General features: G+C 46.7%; 1 protein-coding gene and 1 pseudogene across 1 annotated transcript; both read right to left on the reverse strand.

Moving 5' to 3' along the window:
• Positions 1 to 8,483: 8,483 nt before the first annotated feature.
• On the reverse strand, positions 8,484 to 9,765 carry LOC109735520 (BTB/POZ and MATH domain-containing protein 1-like; annotated as a pseudogene).
• Positions 9,766 to 19,524: 9,759 nt separating this feature from the next.
• On the reverse strand, positions 19,525 to 20,692 carry LOC109735545 (probable inactive carboxylesterase Os04g0669700). The gene is made up of 4 exons (XM_073509323.1): positions 20,501 to 20,692; positions 20,348 to 20,400; positions 20,138 to 20,261; positions 19,525 to 20,057 (listed from the first exon to the last, which is right to left on the reverse strand). The coding sequence occupies exons 1-4, from the start codon at positions 20,664 to 20,666 to the stop codon at positions 19,645 to 19,647; spliced, it is 756 nt and encodes a 251-aa protein (XP_073365424.1). The 5' UTR covers positions 20,667 to 20,692; the 3' UTR covers positions 19,525 to 19,644.
• Positions 20,693 to 22,126: the final 1,434 nt, after the last annotated feature.

Here is a 22,126-nt window from a genome sequence, read left to right on the forward strand (position 1 = left end):
GGTGCTATGCGGAGTCCGCATGACAGTGTTCTTCCTTTGGAGAAGCGGCGTCTCTCTGAGAATGATGTGGCATACCCGGTTTTCGTGGCCAAGGTGCCAGAGGGCAAGGGCTTTATGGATAGCGCCATCGGGGGTACGATCGTCCTGCGGTTTGATGACATCTTCGCTATGTTTAACCTTCGTCTGCTGCACTACACCTTCGTTCGGCTATTTTCGCTGAGTATGGAGATGCGGATCATTAGAGACAAGACCCCGGACATCGTGATAGTCGACCCCTTCTACATGCGTGCCAAGATCTTGGGCAGCGCTGGGGACCGGCAAGTCGCGAGTTCATACCTCGAAGGCGTCATTCTGGCAACCCCGGATAAGGATAACTTCCTCGTGCCTTACTTTCCTGAGTAAGTCATCCCCTCACCGCCCCGTAACATATGATTTCTTAGATTTCGATCGTTCTTTTTTTTCTCTAACATTCCGTGTTTTGTGCAGTGACACACATTGCACACTCATCCTCTTAAGCCCGAAATATTTCATGGCCACATATTTCGACCCGGACCGTCAGTCGAAGAAAGACTACACAAATATCAAGAAAGTTCTTGATGATGTTCTCCCCGGCTACGCCAGATCTGGAGGCAGCTTCAGCAGGCCATTTCGTAGGTACGGCAAGCACATCTTCACCCACAATACGATGTTCCCCTGCGTCAAGCAGCCGCCTGGCGGTCAGAAGGATGCCTACTACGCCCTCCATCACATGCGGGCGATCGTACGGGACCATAAACACCTTCTGCTACCAAATAATCTCAAAGATTGGGCCGCACGCTTGTCAATCCAGGACGCGGACATCAGACAAGAATTCTTTCGCATCCAGTCGGAGTTTGCGGAAATCATCCATCAAGATGTCCTTCGTACCTCGGGGCAGTTCTATTTCAGATATCAACCGTCCAACAGTGAGATAGAAACAACGCTACAAATGCAGGCTGACAACGCCCGCGATTTCATGACCATCACGAAAGACGGCGGCTTCATCCATGCTCCGGTCCCTGAGTCGAGTCGAAAGTAGTGATGCTATGTAGTTCTGAAATGTCGATTGGCTCATGTTGTAATATTAAACTTTAATGAACTTGTATGTCTCTTTGGTTTGGACAGTTGTTCAACTTATATGTAATCGATGCTATTTATTAGTAGGACCATGAATCGTGCTATTAATGTGTTGCTTTTCTCTTTCGATCCTTTTGTTGCATACTTATATATTGCTTTATGTATTGTCTGTGAATCGCTACTAACGTTTTGTTTGGCTAGTGCATAGAGATGCCATCGTACGTCGTGTACAAGGGTAATTAAGGTTCCCGGAGTCTACGACGACTGGGAGGAGTGTCAGAGACAGGTTCACCGTTTCAGCGGTAACAGTTACAAAGGGTACACCACTAGGGCGGAGGCGGAAACTAGATACGCGCGCTATCTAGCGGGAGAGAGGAGGGAGCAGAGGAGGAACCGGATGAAGACCAGTTTCATCGCGATGATGGTAATCGTGATGACCGCAGCTCTCTTCTATGTGATGGTAGTTTAGATGATCGATATCGACTTGTAATGTGAAGACATACTCGCTACTCGCGGTTTCGAGACTTGTAATGTTCTAACTTTGTTCGGTCTTTTGAATTCAGAGACTAATATGATGAATTGTATTCGGAGACTAATCTTCTATTGTATTCGATAACTCTGCTGTTTATATGTTGTGCTGTCTATATTCTGTGCAGTAATATGTTTTATAACCTGTGCAAATATCAGAAAAAAATCCCTAATATTCATACTAGTGGCGCACTGCAAAATGCACACTAGTGGCGCATCATCAACAAGTGCGCCATTAGTAAGCCAGAGCACATGGTTAAATATGGCCCCCTGGGAGGCATACTAATGGCACACCGTATGGTATACTAATGGCGCACTACCTGGTGCGCCATTAGTAAAAAAATCTAATGGCGTGATGCTAGTGGCGCACCTGTAGTGCACCCTTAGTAGGCAAAACAGGTGCGCCACTAGCAGGCCTTTTCCTAGTAGTGGAACCTCCATACCACGAACTGATGAGCTCGTAACCTACAGGACCATCGCAATTAAAATTGAGGAGCAATGGGATGGGAGAGGATCGATTAGAGATGAAAATGGAGTGGAAAGTTTCCGCTTTTCCAGAGGAAAAATGGAAATGGAGAGGAAATATGAAAATGGAAATGGAAATTTGCAAAAACGGAAATGAAAATGAAATTTTTTATGCAGAAGCGGAAACAAAAACGGAATGGTGTTTTCTGGTGGAACACACGTGAAAACGGAACTTTCCGTTTCCGTTAATATGAAATTTCCGTTTCTACTATAGGCCCATGGCTGCTTTGTAGCCCAGCTATCAAACAACCCGCAATGACACAATGAGTAGAATGAGCAAAATGTATCATTTGAGTTCCAACTTTTGCTACCACACACATACTCAGCTAGACCCTATACGGAATTGTCATGTACTACTACAATACTACCCTATGTTACGAACACAACCATATTATTTTGTAGCCATGTTAACAATTCCATCAATTTGTTTGTTTTTGGTCTGTATTTCAACATGATTCAAGGGGGCTTTAAGTTTCGGTCAACACACAGTTGTGTTTCCGTGTCCGCTCTGTATTCGCTCCGTGTTTGTTTCCGATAGTATCTATTTCCGTATTCGTTTTTGGGTTTTTTGTATTTGTTTCCGCTTCTGCAAAAAAATATGAAAACAAATATGGTAGCACCCAGTTCCGTCTGTTTCCGCTCCATTTTCATCCCTAGGATCGATCACACATTCACATATGTTTTCCCTCGAGTTTTGAGTCTGTGGAGAGGCAGAGGGCAGAGGCGGACTTGGGTGCGGTTCTGTTCGCATCGTCTCGGTTGAGCCTGCAGCTACTCACCAGACCGCCTGGCCCGTAGTCCGTAGAGGCGCCATCCGGACAGCAAGGGACATCTTCTAATAAATGGTACGCAAGTGTGAATTTACAAGTAAAATTTTGTTCTTTCTTTAGGGATCTTATTGCATGACTTTTTCTATTACGAGGAGCAAATACTTGAATTATTGTGTACAGAGAAATTTGGGATGTCTTCAAATGAAAAATATTTGTGTTTTACAAACACCTTCGTACTCAAGTATTTGTGTTTTACAAACACCTTTTTTTCCCTATAACCAGTGCTCAGTGGCTCACATGAAATATTAGCAGCCTTCAGGTTAACTATCTTCACCATTGTCAATGCTACAAACATACAACCGGAGAGCAAACGCATTGCACATACCAGTTTTCTTTTCCCATCAGATTTCATGGCACTTCCATTTTGGAAGGCATGCCATCATCTCGCTAAGGGTATTTGTGACACTGTATTGGGAATACCTTGAAGAGACAATACATAAAGAAGCTTTCGTCGTACAACAAGCAAGAAATAAAAAGAGTGAAATGCCTTCTAATTTCTTTGTTTTCCTCCAGTACCTCAGAGCTCACAAATATATTGATTGGGGACTAGACGAAATGTAACCCTAGCATGACACACCTCCACTAGTATTATTACTCAGTCTACATGTAATTTTGTTCTCAAAGCAAGTTCATGAAAGCACATATATATAGTATAGGGATGCCATGCTCACCTGGGACTGGAGATACAACATTGTTTTGGACAGATAATTGGCATCAAACGCCGTTGGTTGAGATTTATCTTGAACTTCACTCTTTTGCCATCCATAACCAGTGCTCAGTGGCTCACATGAAAAGCTCAGCTGACCTATTGGAACATTTTCATACACCTCTCTCAGCCACTGCTTCCAACAACTCAATGAATTAGCACCAATTGTGCAGCAAATTGGGAATTCTGCTGATGTTTGGCACTATGTGTGGAAATCCGGTCTGTTCTCTGTTAGTAAAATGTATAAACAGGTGATGGGACCTTCATCTGTGCATCATCTGTTTAGCGATTTATGGAAAGCAGCTAGTAGAATCAGGCACAAATTTTTTTTCTGGCTGATATTGCATGACAAAGCCAGTACTAGAAATCTGCTTAAAAGGAAACACTTCATGTTACAAAGCTATGAATGTGCTATTTGCCATGATCATGTTGAGGAAACATCAATTCACCTCCTCTGGGTCTGTAATTTTGCCCTGTCTTGTTGGGACATAATTGCTCCAAATAGGCACAGAGGAACATCTGCCTTTGATGATATTATGTTCCTCAAACAATCTTTACCACCTCAGATTGCCATGGATATTGTGATCATGGGCTGTTGGAATATTTGGATGCAAAGGAATGGAAAGATTTTCAGAAACATTGACCCAAGTCTGGAAGCCTGGAAACAAGGTCTGCTTCATGATCTTTCTCTGGTCAAGCACAGAGCAAAAAGGAAGAACATTGCTAGTCTGGAGCAATGGATGACCTCCCTCTCATCTTAAGTCTCTAGTTTTTTACTTTCCAATGTTAGAGAAAACAGGAGTTGGATAATTTTTACTTTCCTGGTCTTTTTCTTCCTTTTAGCTTAGTTTGTATATACTTTTATATAAATGAAAATTACCGTAGAACAATTGTTCTACGGTTTCGGGGTCAAAAAAAAGGGATGCCATGCTAGAAGTGTTAACTTGTATTTCCTTCATCAAATGTTCTTTTGGGGGTCATTTAAGAGTTGTGAATACAAAGGCCCCTCAAGAGGCCGTATGCATCGTTCTGATGCAGAGGTCGGGCCTGACCCTCTTTTCGAAAAAAGGCCCCTCAAGAGACAAATATCCGTGCATGGTATTAGTTGTGGTGTAGCGAGAAATGCATGTAAAAAATGAATGATGAAAAATAAGATGTCGCACATGACTAATCAGGTTTCAATTCCACTCAGCTGTCGACATGCCATTGGTGGAGTGGGCTCCGAGAGCCAATGAAAATGCTTTTGTGCATGCCTTCATGGCATGAGAAAACCATGACAACACCTTTCATACGTGCTAAATTATCAGCCGGTAGGTACAGTGGTAGTTGTGTTGGGTGCTTTGCTACAGGTGTAGGTTTTTGGTTGTGTTGGTCCTCGGCGATCACTCTGCTGGCATGTGCTATATGGCTCAACAACTATTGCCTAGGTGGCGGTGTGGTGGAGAATACAACCACCACATTGTCAATGAAACCGATGAGTGGGGCACGGACACGGCTAAGAAATCTTGACTGAACTTGCCTAGTTTGAAAAAGGCTTTCCTTTCTCAAAACGGGACACTGCCCACAATACCCACCTACATGTCAAATCGTCTTGCGAAATTACGGAAGCAAAATAGAGTGAGACTTCATTAGCAAAACAAAGTAGGAGTAGTAAAGTATAAACTCCTAAATCGTCATTCTGAGTTGGTATGGTAGACTCTTAGAACCACTGAGATGCCAGACAAAACTAGTCATCTAGCAATAACATAAACATTTCACTGGATCATGTTCCAAAGAATTCGTCGTGCTACAGCTGATGGCGCCGCAACGACGGCGTGGAGCGGTGGAAAAGGGGTGGTGCAACCATGACTTGCGGCGATCTTGGAGATAGCTATGCCTCGGCGCCATTGTTGCTGCAGTGGTCATGGAGCACGTTCAAGGTGAAGTTGCGGATGATATTCTGCTCTATGAGTTGTATGACAGTTCAAGAGCACATGCATGAGTTTGGTCACGTGCTTATGTCCACATCACGAATAGGCACTCGATCGACTATTTCCGGTCATGTATGCCATGGAACGGTTCACTGGCAATCTGCCTTCGGTTGTGCAGCGGCAGCGGTGGTGGGGTTTCTAGTGCTTCGCGAGTAGCTGCTGGGATTGTGGAAAAATGGTGGCGACAACACATTATTGCCTTCAATTTGATGGTGCTTGTCGAGTACTCATTCTCGAGCTTCAGGGTGAAAACCTTAGGTCTCCCCAAGCGGGTTATACTTGACAATGATGATGTTTTTGCATCGTTACCTTGTTGAAGACATTGATCGGATATGCTCAGACTTGTTCTTCAGGGTGAAAACTCAGAATCTAGCCTATGGCAGTTGGATCCAACGACGGCGGCGCTTGTGCGTCATTACCTTCCTGAAGGCGTTGCTGTTGAGGAACCTTGTTGTCCTTGTGATGTCAAGAGGTGGTTGGGGCAGATATGGTCATTGCTGTAGTTTCTCAATTGCTGTTTTGACTGCTTTAGTTTTTTTTCTTCGCTTAGGCATAACTTTCGTCTTATATGACTTTGCTCTTTGCCGTCGTGTTTACTTGTGTGTGTGTTGGTGCTGGCTATGTGCATCCTAGCTATGCAGATCCACCTTTTGTCGAAAAAATGTTCCAAAGAATTCGTGTGGCAAGGGAAACTGAGTCTCAGGTTACTAATTTGAGTACTCCGTAGAAATGGTACCTATAAATTTGAGTACCTAATGGAAATCTTTGTGGTCAAGATGACGACGATGGTGTTGCTGGTTCAGTTCCTTGAGAGATCCCTAGACGGTCGAATATCCATCTTCGAAAATACTGGAGCTCTTCATTCACCAGTGAGTGCCCATGAGCAGGATAAGTCTGACGACATACATGTTCAAGGCAATAAGGCAAGGAAGAACAATATAGTCAGCGGAGCTTAAAATCAAAGCTCCAATCTTGACATTCATCTGTTTCTGTATCACCTTGAATTCATAGGCCATGCCAAGCTCTTGGAGAAATGCGCACCCAGTGCGCCCGGCTTCAAACAGGCTTTTAAGAAATCAGCGACACCACATTTGCAGGAAGATTTTGGTATGAAATATGTTCATTTTAATCATGGTTGCTGGGCTGTTGTTACCTTTCTGCCTTCAGTTGCCACCCTGTCAGCAAATGATTTGCTCAGAGGAACTGAACCACCGAAAACAACACGCCCACCTAAAGTTTTGGAGAGAGCAGAAAACTTGCTATGGCTAGAGCACCTGCGAAAGGCAAATGGAAATCAAAATTTTGTGAGTGCTATCTTGACACCAGAGATGATAGATGCATATTTCAGTGCTTCACCTCAGTGTCTCAATCCACAAACAAATATGCTTGTAGGACATGTTCAGGCAGCCATCTCTCTGTCTAACATTTCGCGCACATGCTCAACAGCTTTTAGGACTCCTTCCTCATCTCTAACAGTGGTCTAAGAAACAGAGTGGGGATGATGAGCAAAGTAAATAATAGTAATGCTATAATAACAAAATAGGTATTAACCTGTAAATGTTTTAAACTAAGGTTAGTTTATCTGTTCTTTGTTCCATTTTGAGTTCTAAATATACTCTGCTTTTGTAAGTTGTTCACTGATGCCCTTGAATAGTCATGTGGATTCTAAAAGGGTCAATTTGGCGCAAAAGGTCCATTATGATGCAAATTGCTAAAAAACTTCCTCTATCTTTTAAATCTTCAAATTGATGAGAAAATGATGTCATGCTGTTATTTAGGAACAGTGCAGCAGATAGTAACTTATTATTCATGGACAACAGTCCTATAAATTGACCTGGAAATAGCACTAGCTGTTTCACTACACTGATTATTTACTGTCCGAAAATAAGTGTGAAGCAAGCAGATTGCAGCCTCGGCAAGTAACACTAGCCAGTTTTCAGCAGTAACGCAGGCTGCTGTGGATCAACACATATATACTGCTGAAGAGAGACTGCAAGTGGCTACAATATTCTTAAATGACTCAACAGTAAGCGGTCATTTCTGCAGGGTAAATTTAGCAGATAATTACAGCGGTTATGGGAACCTCTAGGATGCCGAAACACCGCAAATCGGTCAGCCAACAGGATGAGATCACATCACATATATGTTTCCCCCATCGAATCATGAACAAAACTTGGGCACGATTCGGGCAGCAGGTGTACATACCTTAGCAGGCGAAAACAGGCAGGTTTGCAATTTCGATTTAGAGGGAAAACAGGTATGTTTGTATTTCAAATCAGAGGTACAAACAGGCATGTTTGTAATTCAACAGAAATTCAATAGTATGAAACAGTTTGGTTCCTGTTGCAATTGAAATGTGTGTCTAACTTCTGAAATAGAATGACTTATGGCATCAAATGTAACATGTCACTGAGTAGGAACCAGAAGTATCCTCCAAAGGTCCCAAACTCCGAAGGAACAACACTCTGGCAAATACGCCCAAACTCCTGAGGAGATATATACACTGAAGATCAACCTGCTAGGCATAATCTACCTTGGGCACTGTAACAGATGTTATGTTTACTTACGATAGTGTATAATTAGCACTATCAATAGACTAACATTCCATAGTTGTTTGCCTACAGTACCAATGTACATGGTTATGGCCTGCAGCCCATTGATGTTAGCCTGCCTAAATTGCAGATTTACTGGACTAATATAAAGGAGAGCACAAAATGGAAAAAAGATAAGGATAAATATCAGCACATTCACAAGAAGCTAGGATGTATTCACATATAGGTCTAGCCAACATATATAATTATCAGCAAATTCACGGGAAGCTGGCATGGATTCATATATAATACTATAGGTCTAGGCAACATAATTTCTGATAAAAATACTCATCTCCTCCCAAATATATGTGGAGTTCAGGACAAGGCAACATGATCTAAAGGACGGTAGTGCATATCACATACATACATATATAAGCTATAAGGACAGCAATACATGCTCTCTGGTAAGGCGATCAGACATATCCTCTGTTCTAACAAAAGAGCTTGATGTACTCAATGCAAGCGTCTCTCAGCTTGCTGCAACGATGCTGATCAGCTAGAGCTAACGTGGCCACCACACTCTCAGCATCTAGACCCTTGCAGAGGATGGCCTCACACATCAGCTTGAGCCTGTCCATGGCATACCTGTCTGCAGCCACAAGCAGATGCCTGATCACCTCCCTCTTGTCATGTCTGTCAAGGAGGTCATCCATGGCAGGCAATGAATCTGTGTATATGAAGTGAAGAAATGCTCCGAAGACGGCGGGCTGCTTGTCCACAATCTCAATGCACTGCTTCTCGGTGCCGCACATTGCCATTGGCCCGTAGAGCTCTGCTTCGAAGACCGGAGACCGCATCGCGAGCACGATCTTGTGTGCGTGGAAGGTCTCCCCACTGACATTGATCATCAAGTCTGCCCCTTTCTTCCCCTCAAGCAGCTTTGCGAGATTATTTGACAGGTCAGACGGCGGCACCTCGATCTCAGGCGTCTTGGTGGTGGCAGTCGCCACGGCCGGTATTTTCTTGAGGAGAACAGTGACATCGCTCTCGATGACGATGCAGTCATCTTTCAGGTACGGGGATGCCTCCAGGAGGTCCCTCTGCATGAAAATGGATTGCCCCTTGACATGGGAGTTCTTCACACATGAGTGGCGGGAGTCGAACGCTGGAAAGGACGATTGCTGGGAGCAGATCAATGTCGACAGCCCGGTGGTTTGGTTGGTCAGCTTCAGGTCGTAGAGAGCCCCACCACGGATTCCTTGCTCTGGAGCTCGACGCAAATCGAAATGTAGTCCTTGTTTGCGTCTCCGTCGGGGTAGTAGCGGATGCACCAGTCGTAGCCGCCGACGGCGAAGGTGGCAGATCTGATGAAGTTGCCGACGCCGAGGCCCTTGTGCAGCCTATAGCCGGCGACCGTGAACACGTGCGTGCCCCGCGCCGTATCCGGGACGCACACCGAAGCCGTAGTCGCCGTTGTCGGCCTCTGCGGTGCCGCCATTGCCGGTGCTTGTGCGGAGGGGAAATTGGGGCGGCGGCGGCGATAGGGTTTTTGGCAGCTACCTAAAACTCTTCTCTGCTAGTACTATCCTCTGTTCTGCTCTACAGCTGGACCGCACTGGCCATGGGCTGCTACCACTTCGGCCTTGGCCTTGGCCGGATCACTCAGAAGCTACTAGAGAGCAGAGAGGGGCAGCTCGCTCAAATCCCAGCTCAGCTGAGGTGTTTTCAGCCATCCGATCCGTTTAGGCATGCCATCCTGGTTGTGCATCTTAGAGGGATCCGGCCAAGGCCCCCGGGGCTCGTAAAATCGCCGCCTGGGGGCGAATCCACGCTTAAAATCGGCTTGGGGGCGTCCGGTTCCCAGCCTCCGGCCTCAAGGTCGCCCTCAGACTCCTTATTTAAAGTTTTTTAAATAAAGATTCGGCTAAAATCGGCCAAAGGGCAAAGATTCGGCTAAAATTCGGCGAAACATGACATTACTTAGGCGACTTAAATAGTTTTTTACATAGCAAAGTTAAATACTTAAAAAAAGGCCGCAACTACAGGAAGAACGCGCTGAGCGCGGCGAAGTCGCCGCCGTTGCCGCCGCCGCCGTTGTCCTCGTCGTCCTTCTCCTCCTTCATGCGGCCGCCCCTGCTGGACCCCTACTCGGAGTCGCCCTGGCGGACCGGTCTTCGCGCGCCCACTTCAATGCCGCCGCGTCGTCGAGCCCTGACTCCGTCTTCACGCCAGCGAGCCCTGGCTCCGTCTTCACGGCGACGAGCCCCGGCTCCGTCTTCGGCTTGATGAAGCGGGGAGGAGCCGAGGAGCCGAGGATGATGCAGGGCGGCAGGGTACGTCAATGGCGGCTCGTTGGCGCCCTCGAGGTGATAGAGGACGGCGTGGAGCGTGCGGCTGGGGGCACCCCACCACAGGTGGCGGCCGTCGCTGTTCTTCATCACCAGCACGACCGGCACGTTGGTGGTGGAGGCCAGCCGCTGCGCCTGCCGGTGTTCGAAGTACGCCGCCGATGCCTGGTGGTTGCCGTCTGCGTACTCTGGGAGGGCCTGCTGCTCCTTCGGCAGCGACGCCCGCACGCGCTCGACCTCGTCGGCGAAGTGGTCGGGGCGCGTGGTGACGTCAGGCAGCGGGGGGACGGGGACGCCCCCGGCGCATGCATGTCGGGAGGCGTCGGGATGTTCGCTTCGCGCAGGAGGTAGGCCTCCCACCCGTGCAGCGAGCGGCGGCCGAAGCCATTGGCCGCCTCCCCATCGCCGGGGAACCTCTCGCCCATCGTCGTGGCTATGAACGGGAAGAGGGGAAGAGAAGAGAGGTCGGCGGCGGCGGCGGCTGTGCACGGGGAGAGAGGGGGCTGCGGCCGAGTGCGGCCACCGGCGAGGGAGGCGCTGCTTTATATAGCGGGGGGCGGCGTCGTGTGTACGCGTGGCGGGAGGGGGCGTGTCACCGCGCCGCCCGTGAGGAATCAATGGAAGGCTGACCGTCGGCAGCCTTGGCATTGATTCCCCGCGGGAAACCGAGGCGTTGAGGATGACGAGGCAGGGTCGCTGACTCGGCGGGCCCGCTTTCTTTCATAGCAAAATCAATCGCCCCGGCACCCCCAGGCACGCCCCAGCGCGCCGGGTTCGGCCTGGGTCCACCGGCGCCAGTTTCGGCCTAACCGGCGAAAAACAGGCTCCTGGGGGTGCGACTGGGCCGAATTTTCGGCGTCGGCGCTAAAAACGGCCATGGGGGTTCTGTTGGGGCGTAGCTGGAGATGCTCTTAGGGCTTGAACTGTTTTGCCCGTTGGATATTTTGTTATTTACCAATGCGATTTCAGCCATTGGATATTTTACCAGTGGCAAAGGTGAGATATTTCTAGCCTATAGTGGGGTAGATATGTGATTTCATGCGGCGAAACCCTAATTGTCTTCTCTTCCATTGGAACACTCTGGTTTTGGTTGTTGACGCTGCTGCATCTCCTTGAGCGCCCCTCCCCATCGTCTCGCTCTCACACCACACCTTACTCGTTCATCTCGTCGTGTTGCCATCACCAAGAGGAGGGGAGGGGGAGTGGAGTGAAGTGGCTAGGTTTGGTCCGGCTAGAGAATGGGGAGGAATATATGTGGGGTCGAGTGGACCGGGACCGACGTGCTGGACACGCCTGTCCGGTCGCCCCCATATCCGCCCTATATTTGGGCAAGATATGAGGGTTGCCGGTCAGCCTGAGCGTGTGCTTCCCGTTTGGGGCACCCATCTGGGTTGCATTTTCGTGGCCGATCAGTGACCGGGCTGTCTGTCACTAGTAGAAAACAGGGCTTTGGTTCGGCCAGAAAAGAGCATTAATCCCGGTTGCATTACGAACCGGGAGCATTAGTCCCGGTTCGAGCGGCTAGGGCACCGTACAGGCATTAGTCCCGGTTCAAATGGGACCTTTAGTCTCGGTTGGTGCCACAAACCGGGACTAAAGGGTGCGATGCCCATTTGTACCGGTTCGTGGCACCAACCTGTACTAAAGGTTAGACCTTTAGTCCCGGTTCGAGCCACCAACCGGTACTAATGGGGTTTGAGGCATTAGTACCGGTTCATGGCACGAACCCCCCCCCCCCCCCCCCCGATCGCCTTTTCAGTTTTGTAAAAAGCAAAAGAAAATGATAAAAACTTCAAAAATTAAAATCCTTCCAGATGTAGTTATGTTACTACACGTACTGGTTAGGAAAATTTAAAAACTTAAATTTGAACATGTTTTGCAAAAAGTGTAGGGAAAATGTAAAACGGTTATAACTTTTGCATACGATGTCAGAAAAAAAACATATAATATATCAAAATGTTCAGCACAAAAATCCACATCCGATTTTGACGGCCTACGGCCTGTTTGCAAATTTTTAGAATCTTCAAATTCTAAAAGGAAAAAAGTTATGCTCAAATTTCAGTTTTTTTTGAATTTTTGTTAAATCTGGTCAAACTATGGTCAAACTACTTATTCAAGAAGTATTAGTGTTACTAAATAATTATTCAAGAATATTAGTGTTACTAAATAATTACTTCAGTTTTTTTGAATTTTGGTCAAATCTGGTCAAACTGTGGTCAAACAATGGTCAAACTAATTATTTAAGAAATATTAGTGTTACTAAATAATTATTTCAGTTTTTTTGAATTTTGGTCAAACTATGGTCAAACTACTTATTCAAGAAATATTAGTGTTACTAAATAATTATTGTTTTTTTAGAACAATAGTTTCAAACTCAAACAGTGAAATGTGTGACTTCATACTCAAGCTAAATTCCTGAGGGTTAATAGGATTGACATCTTACTATTGTCAGGAAAACAACAAGTGCAGAATTGAAAACGAGGGAGAATAGAACCCGGAAGTTAAGCGTGCTCAGGCTGGAGTAGTGAGAGGATGGGTGACCGTCCGGCAAGTTAGATGATTTGGAATAATGAGGGATGATTAGAGATTAGAGGTTAAATTGAGCAGTGATGAGGGGTGGTGATTAGAGATTAGAGGTTAAAATAATTCAGAAATTTGAAAATAAAATAAAAATTCAAAAAAAATTCAAAAAAACAATTTCAGAAAAAAATATCATAAAATTTTCTTTAGTACCGGTTGGTGTTACCAACCGGGACTAAAGGTGGACCTCCAGGCAGCGGCCACGTGGAGGGCCTTTAGTCCCGGTTCGTGTAAGAACCGGGACTGAAGGGGGAGGCTTTAGTAACGACCCTTTAGTCCCGGTTCCAGAACCGGGACTAAAGGCCCTTATGAACCGGGACTAAAGGCCCTTTTTCTACTAGTGTGTCCTGGCGTTTGAGATGGGTTTGGGGCGCCCAGCTGTAGATGCTCTTAGTGATCAAATATCCGCCTCATTTCAAATGAACAAAACAAAATATGAATGAATTTTAAGGTGAATGGATGAAATTTAACAAAATTTGATATATTTAAAACAAAAGGACGAAAATTAACAAGTTCAACCTAAATTTAAACAAAACTAAACATAGGCGAGGTACTGGATGGTAACCTAATAAACATGGCCTCCAAGGCCACTGACACCTCCGTCTTCGTCCGCTCTGCCGGCCCCGCCGCCATCCGAGCCGTCGTCATTGTCGTAATCGTGCCAATGGCCTGCTTAACTTTCTGGTTGCGGTTGTTTTTGCGCTAATGGCGCAAGGGACTCCTTTCTATTGACTCGGCTGTCTGGTTGTCCAGTTGTCCAGGCCAGGGTCTAGCCGGTTCGCATAGTTTTCTTCTGCTCATGTGATCTTGGGTGGGATTTTTATTTCGAATATTTCGTGTCATGTGTCGTGGGATATGCATTCCGGGTTTCTGTTAACCCGATTGGGGCATGAAATAATAGAACATACAATTAATTCACCTTCTCAATCACCCTTTTGGGATGATTTATTGAAGGAGCGCCTGCTATACATGTTGCCCAAAATCATGTTCGTAGTCAAGTTCCCATATGTCCATTATGTAACCATAATATGTGTCCTTTCCCCTCTCGGTTGCTGCATCAAAGCGGACACCGCTGTTTTGGTTGGTGCTCTTTTGATCTTGGGCGATCGTGTAAAATGTATTCCCATTTATCTCGTATCCTTTGTAAGTCAATACAGTCGAAGATGGTCCCCTGGACAACGAGTACAACTCATCACAAACAGTGGTGTCACCTCTGAGACGTGTTTCCAACCAACTGCTGAAAGTCCTGATGTGTTCACATGTAATCCAGTCGTCACACTGCTCCGGGTGTTTGGAGCGCAGACTGTTCTTGTGTTCATCGACATACGGGGTCACCAAGGTAGAGTTCTGTAGAACTGTGTAGTGTGCTTGAGACCAAGAATATCCGTCCCTGCATATTATTGAGTCCCCTCCAAGCGTGCCTTTTCCAGTCAGTCTCCCCTCATACCGCGATTTAGGGAGACCTATCTTCTTAAGGCCAGGAATGAAGTCAACAAAAAACCCAATGACATCCTCTGTTTGATGGCCCGTGGAGATGCTTCCTTCTGGCCTAGCGCGGTTACGGACATATTTCTTTAGGACTCCCATGAACCTCTCAAAGGGGAACATATTATGTAGAAATACGGGCCCCAGAATGACAATCTCGTCGACTAGATGAACTAGGACGTGCGTCATGATATTGAAGAAGGATGGTGGGAACACCAGCTCGAAACTGACAAGACATTGCGCCACATCACTCCTTAGCCTTGGTATGATTTCTGGATCGATCACCTTCTGAGAGATTGCATTGAGGAATGCACATAGCTTCACAATGGCTAATCGGACGTTTTTCGGTAGAAGCCCCCTCAATGCAACCGGAAGCAGTTTTTTTTGAAAGTTTAGACAGTAGGAGAGTTTCCTACTGCATATATATATATATATATAAATGGGTGGTGTTACATGGTATTTACAATAGAGGGGGGAAAGGGGGGGTTTACATGAGGGGGTAACAAAGGGTTGGGGTCATAATCACGTGGCAGTGATTGAGACTTTAGGTTCTGGAACTTTTTCTCTGGCATATTTATTATTCCCTTTATATTCGACGAGAAGCCAGTCGGGACCTTCATACTGAGCAGGCATTCAAAGAAGATTTTTTTTCTCTTCTTTCGTAAGAGCGTAGCTGGCAGGACCTTCATACTGCTTCGGAGGCATGCCGTCTTTTTCGTGCAAACGTTGCAGGTCCTCCCGTGCCTCATGTGTATCTTTTGTCTTCCCATACACGCCCAAGAAGCCTAGCAGGTTCACGCAAAGGTTCTTCGTCACGTGCATCACGTCGATTGAAGAGTGGACCTCTAACTCTTTCCAGTAGGGTAGGTCCCAAAATATAGATTTCTTCTTCCACATGGGTGCGTGTCCCTCAGCGTCATTCGGAACAGCTAGTCCGCCGGGACCCTTTCCAAAGATTACGTGTAAATCATTGACCATAGCAAGTACGTGATCACCGGTACACATGGCGGGCTTCTTCCGGTGATCTGCCTCGCCTTTGAAATGCTTGCCTTTCTTTCGACATTGATGGTTGGTCGGAAGAAATCGACGATGGCCCAGGTACACATTCTTCCTGCATTTGTCCAGGTATATACTTTCAGTGTCATCTAAACAGTGCGTGCATGCGTGGTATCCCTTGTTTGTCTGTCCTGAAAGGTTACTGAGAGCGGGCCAATCGTTGATGGTTACAAACAGCAACGCGTGCAGGTTAAATTCCTCCTGTTTGTGCTCATCCCACGTACGTACACCGTTTCCATTCCACAGCTGTAAAAGTTCTTCAACTAATGGCCTTAGGTACACATCAATGTCGTTGCCGGGTTGCTTAGGGCCTTGGATGAGAACTGGCATCATAATGAACTTCCGCTTCATGCACATCCAAGGAGGAAGGTTATACATACATAGAGTCACGGGTCAGGTACTGTGATTGCTGCTCTGCTCCCCGAAAGGATTAATGCCATCCGCGCTTAAACCAAACCATACGTTCCTTGGGTCAGCTGCAAACTCAGCCCAGTACTTTCTCTCGATTTTTCCCCACTGCGACCCGTCAGCGGGTGCTCTCAACTTCCCGTCTTTCTTACGGTCCTCACTGTGCCATCGCATCAACTTGGCATGCTCTTCGTTTCTGAACAGACGTTTCAACCGTGGTATTATAGGAGCATACCACATCACCTTCGCAGGAACCCTCTTCCTGGGGGGCTGGCCGTCAACATCACCAGGGTCATCTCGTCTGATCTTATACCGCAATGCACCGCATACCGGGCATGCGTTCAGATCCTTATACGCACCGCGGTAGAGGATGCAGTCATTAGGGCATGCATGTACCTTCTGCACCTCCAATCCTAGAGGGCATACGACCTTCTTTGTTGCGTATGTACTGTCGGGCAATTCGTTATCCTTTGGAAGCTTCTTCTTCAATATTTTCAATAGCTTCTCAAATCCTTTGTCAGGCACAGCATTCTCTGTCTTCCACTGCAGCAATTCCAGTACGGTACCGAGTTTTGTGTTGCCATCTTCGCAATTGGGGTACAACCCTTTTTTGTGATCCTCTAACATGCGATCGAACTTCAGCTTCTCCTTTTGACTTTCGCATTGCGTCCTTGCATCGACAATGACCCGGCGGAGATCATCATCATCGGGCACTGGTTCCTCTTGATCTTCAGCAGCTTCCCTCCTTGCAGCATCATTGGGCACATCGTCCGGTTCCTCTTGATCTTCAGCAGCTTCCCCCGTTGCAGCATCACCGTATTCAAGGGGCACATAGTTGTCATCGTCCTCTTCTTCTTCGCCGTCTTCCATCATAACCCCTATTTCTCCGTGCCTCGTCCAAACATTATAGTGTGGCATGAAACCCTTGTAAAGCAGGTGGGTGTGAAGAATTTTCCGTTCAGAGTAAGACTTCGTATTCCCACATATAGGGCATGGACAACACATAAAACCATTCTGCTTGTTTGCCTCAGCCACTTCGAGAAAATCATGCACGCCCTTAATGTACTCGGAGGTGTGTCTGCCACCGTACATCCATTGCCGGTTCATCTGCGTGCATTATATATAATTAAGTGTGTCAAAAACCATTACAGAACATCATGAATAGATAAATAAGTGACCAAATTAATAGAAGTTCATCATCACATTAAAACCAAAGTACATACATAGTTCTCATCTAACAACATATATATAGCTCTCCAGAGCATCTAATTAATTAAACCATATATTGAAACTATGTAAAACATTTCAATGCGAAAACAAATGCGATCATAATCGCAACCAAGGTAACAATTGATCCAACGGCATAATGATACCAAGCCTCGGTATGAATGGCATATTTTCTAATCTTTCTAATCTTCAAGCGCATTGCATCCATCTTGATCTTGTGATCATCGACGACATCCGCAACATGCAACTCCAATATCATCTTCTCCTCCTCAATTTTTTTATTTTTTCCTTCAAGTAATTGTTTTCTTCTTCAACTAAATTTAACCTCTCGACAATAGGGTCGGTTAGAATTTCCGGTTCAACCACCTCCTAGATAAATAAAATCTATGTCACGTTGGTCCGTATATTTGTCATAAACAATAAATGAACCAAATAGTTATAAAAAGATAATATATACCACATCCGAATCATAGACAGGACAAGGGCCGACGGGGGCGGATACCAAAATCATCGCACTATGTAATAAGAAGGAATAATAAAAGTAACAAAATTAGACGAGTAACTATCTAAAGTAAGAATTTGTTCCTTTCAGAAAGAAGATAAGAACAAGAGGCTCACCACGGTGGTGCTGGCGACGAGATCGGCGCGGGCGATCGACGGCGGTGAAGACGGGGACGGGACGTGACGGACCACTAAACCTAGACAAATCTCGGGGAAAATGGAGCTCGGAGGTCGAGTTTCGAGAGGAGAAAAATTAACTAGTGTGGCTCAGACATTTCATCGAACACCTCATGTGCATAGCAGGTGAGCTAGAGCACCCAAATGCCCTCCCCTCTCCGGCTAGAAAAACAGAGCACTGTGGAGTGCTCTGCTGTGGCGATGGGGTATATATAGGGAACTATTTGGTCCCGGTTCGTGGCACCAACCGGGACTAAAGGCCTTTGGTCCCGGTTGGTGCCACGAACCGGGACCAATGCCCCTTTTCGTCCTGGTTGGTGGCACCAACCAGGACCAAAGGCCTTGTGCTGCCCCGCGTCAAAAGTTTAGTCCCACCTCGCTAGTTGAGAGGGCTCGAGAGTGGTTTATAAGCGCTGCTGCGCCCACCCTCTCGAGCTTCTCTCAACTGCAGGCTTTCGGGCCTAACCGTTCTCTTTGCCTGTGGGGCCTACCGGGCCTTCTGCGGGCCTGAATCCTGGCCCACGGATGGGTTTCAAGTCGTATTCAGTCCGTGGTGGCCCAGTAGGCGGCATAATTTTTTTTTCTCTGTTTTTTGTTTTCTCTTTTGCTTTATTTGTTTTGTTTTGTTTCTACTTACAACAAAAAACTTATTTATTTTATTTCTAATTACTTATGTATTTTACTTTAATTATTTTATTTTTATTTATTTTACTGCTGCTATTTTTATTTAATTTATTAAGGTTCATTTATTTTAGTTACTATAGTTTATTTTATTTTATTTTATTAAGGTTTATTTATTTTTATTTACTATAAAAAAATAACATAGATGCGCCTATAGAGAAAATTCATAATAAATTTCTATGAAATTCAAAGAAATTTACTGTGAATTTAGGTCAAATTCCCTGTATAAGGGCATCTATTTTCACTTTGAGAGAAGCTCAACAAGGCAGAGAGGGACGGGCTTATGAACTGGTGTGAGCGCCCGTCGGTTGGTGAGGTGGGACTAAACACTGGCCGCAACTAGGACCAGCCCTTTAGTCCCGGTTTGTGGTATGAACCGGGACGAAAGGGTGGTGGGCCAGGAGCGTGGCCCATTGGTCCCGGTTTGTCCCACCAACCGGGACCAAAGGGTCCGGATGAACCGGGACCAATGCCCCCACGAGGCCCGGCAGGCCCCTGGCCGCACGAACCGGGACCAATGCTCACATTAGTGCCTGTCACGTGACTGAACCGGGACTAATGTGAATATTGCCCTGTGACCAAAGCCCAGTTTTCTACTAGTGATAGGGCCTATGGATGTCATTCCGGAAGTGTGAACTTACATCACGTGAGTTTGGTATTTTCATTCATTTTGCAAATCATGTACCAATAAGAGTTCATGTGGAAACATGTTGATTTCATGCATGTATGTTCCTTTAGTGGTCATTAAGGAATCGTGAATAGGACTACTCTCGAAAGCGTAGAAATGTTATCCGTGCACCGTGCTTAATGTCATCCGGCGAGAAATGCATGTAGAAAGTCAAAATGTGTGATCCCTAGTCAGATTTCAATCTCCACCATTTGAAATATGGACCATTTTTTTTAAAGGATATACATGATTGGATCATTTTCAGTAATCAGCAGTACCAAAGGGAAAGGGAAAAAATAAAGTCGTTCCGCTCGGCGATCCACGGCGCGTTAAGACCGAGAGAAGAAGCCGAATCCGCAGCTGCAGGAGCGCCTGGTCCTCGGGACGCCACGGTCCACGCTTCTTGTCCCTGGGTCGTCGTTGGAGCCACCACCCCCGCCGGCGGCCCACTGCTCGCAGTATTGGAGCTCGTAGGGCGCCAGCTCGTGGCCGAGCCCGTCGTACACCTTGAGCTCGCATCTCATGCCCAGCCGTCCCCTTAGGAACTTGGTCCCGTCTTTGCCCGCCTCGATCGGGACCAGGAAGTCCGCTCGCCCGTGCACCCACAGCACCGGCGTCTTCTTGGCCTCGGCCGTCACCCTGGACGCGAAGGAGGCGCCGAACGGGAGGAATCCGCTGAAGACCGCGCAGCCGCCCAGCGTCTTGGGATACAGCAGCACGCTGGCAATGCTCAGCGCGCTTGCTCATGCGATTCGTCCGTAGTATGTTACAGTGTTCTAGAGGATGTAGGAGTACTACATAGCAAGCTCGAGCAGGTCGTACCTCCCTGGCTGAGCCCGAAGATGAAGACATCCTCCGGCCTCGTCCCGGCGGATATCTCCTGGTCGATCATGGCGTGCACTCTCTCCACCGCCCTCAGCACGTCCGCCTCGTCCCTCGCAGATTTCTGCCCACATATATGATTTAACACGGCCATCAGTTCTGCAGATACGAATCAAAACTTGAGTACGAGAGGATTCAGTATTGGCTTACGGAGGTGATGGGCGTGTCGTGGATGTCGAACCACGACGGCATCAGCATGCCACCTGATGCGGAACACGTACGGATTAGAGACGAGAGTGTCAAGCTCAAGCCTTAAGCAAGCAAGCAAGCAATGGAAGTCAAGGAGGTCTGATGTATACGTACGGTTGCATGTGACGGGCGCGGTGGGCGCCGTGGGGAAGGCCCAGCGGGCGCCGGCGAAGGCGTACCCGGCCACCGGCTCGTTGGCGCGCCCGCTGTCCCCGAGCCCGTGCAGCCACAGCACGAACCGCTGCGACCGAGGCTCCGCCGGCGGGGGCTCCTCCTCCATTTCCCGGCCGAGCAGAACAGAGCAGAGCAGAGTAGGGGAGGGGCAAGTTAATGGTCAGCGGGCCAGACATGGAATCTGACTAGCTATAGGAAGCTCCGCCGCAGTTTCTGACCTCCATTGCGCGTGTTGACTTGTGACGAGGGGTTGACCTGGAATGCCACGGTCAAGATCTAACAACAAAGAATAATAGTGCCGTCTCCTCCAATTATTCGGTGGTAAACCCAAGCATTTTCTGAATTCAACAGATTCCTGCTGGAATAGAAAACCCAAATGATAAATGCTAGTACTTGTTAGGTGCGTGGCATCCCGGTCCTGATGTTTTTCGATGACAATTCCACTCACTCAAGGATGGCAAATTACAGTGGGGCACGACAAGTTTCTATCAAAATAAACCGAGGTACAAAAATTGCCAGGCTACACAACAAAAATTATCATCCACGCGTAACTAAACTTGCCATAAAAAACATTGCCATGTGCTCGTACTTGACGTTATCAGGGTCCATAGAAAAAGATTTCGACACATAAAGGAAAACATCTAAAATAAAACACCATGAATTAAAGCATCCGAAACAAAAATATCTTCTTCCGATGAGCATTCGCTAGCAAAAGCAATGCGCCACCATGCCTCGAGGAATTTGGACCCCACGCCAGGTACCACATATGTTCAATTTTTTCTCTCTTTTTCGGATACTCGCATTTCCACTAGCCTAAAGAACATTGGTGTTTCTTTGGGAAAGATGGATAGTGAAATTAATCTATCGGTTGGGGTACTTAAACATATGGAGATTGACCGTTTAAAGGTTTATCTGAAGTGTAACAGAAACCTACTAACCCTGAAACCGAGGAGATGATGGAACGAATGCCAAATATGATGGTTCGCTTATCTCCCACTCGGTTGATGAGGTTACCGATGTTGGTTTGGATGACGCAAGCCCTGGTTTCATGTTTTGTGACTTCATAGCGTCTTCGTGGAAATCTAAATCGCATTCCTCTAAAACCAAACAAAAACAACCCAAGAAGGCGAAATGTTCCACACTGACCCGACTTTTCACATGAGAGGCGTGTTTTGGAATAGCAGAGGTCTCTCAAACTTGGCTAAACATAAACACGTTGGTGATTGTGTGCGCGAACATGGATTGAATTTTGTGGCAATTTCTGAGGCTGGTAAATGTGACTTCCGCCGGCATGTCCTCGATGACCTATCAGGTGGTTTCGACTACACACGGCATAGTCTACCAGCTCGTGGAAGGTCTGGAGGAATCCTTCTTGGGATACAGACCATGGCCATGGACTTGTTGGCTTCTTCGACCAGTGAATTTCATATCAAAATTCACTTGCGAAACAAAGCTGATAGTTTATATGGAGCCTTGGTCGCAGTCATGGGGCTGCCCAAGATGATTACAAATCGGCTTTCATTCGTGAATTGGTGAACCTGACTAAGGATAACCCATATCCAATGA

Source organism: Aegilops tauschii, chromosome 2 (genome assembly GCF_002575655.3).
Source record: "Aegilops tauschii subsp. strangulata cultivar AL8/78 chromosome 2, Aet v6.0, whole genome shotgun sequence".
NCBI lineage: Eukaryota > Viridiplantae > Streptophyta > Magnoliopsida > Poales > Poaceae > Aegilops > Aegilops tauschii.

Bases quoted from the DNA above. Each gene is read 5' to 3' on its own strand.
- LOC109735545 (XM_073509323.1), bottom strand. From the start codon at position 20,666: ATGGAGGAGGAGCCCCCGCCGGCGGAGCCTCGGTCGCAGCGGTTCGTG. The intron at 20,401-20,500 runs GTACGTATACAT...GTTCCGCATCAG, and splicing joins CGCGCCCGTCACATGCAACC to GTGGCATGCTGATGCCGTCG. The intron at 20,058-20,137 runs GTACGACCTGCT...GAATCGCATGAG, and splicing joins CTTCGGGCTCAGCCAGGGAG to CAAGCGCGCTGAGCATTGCC.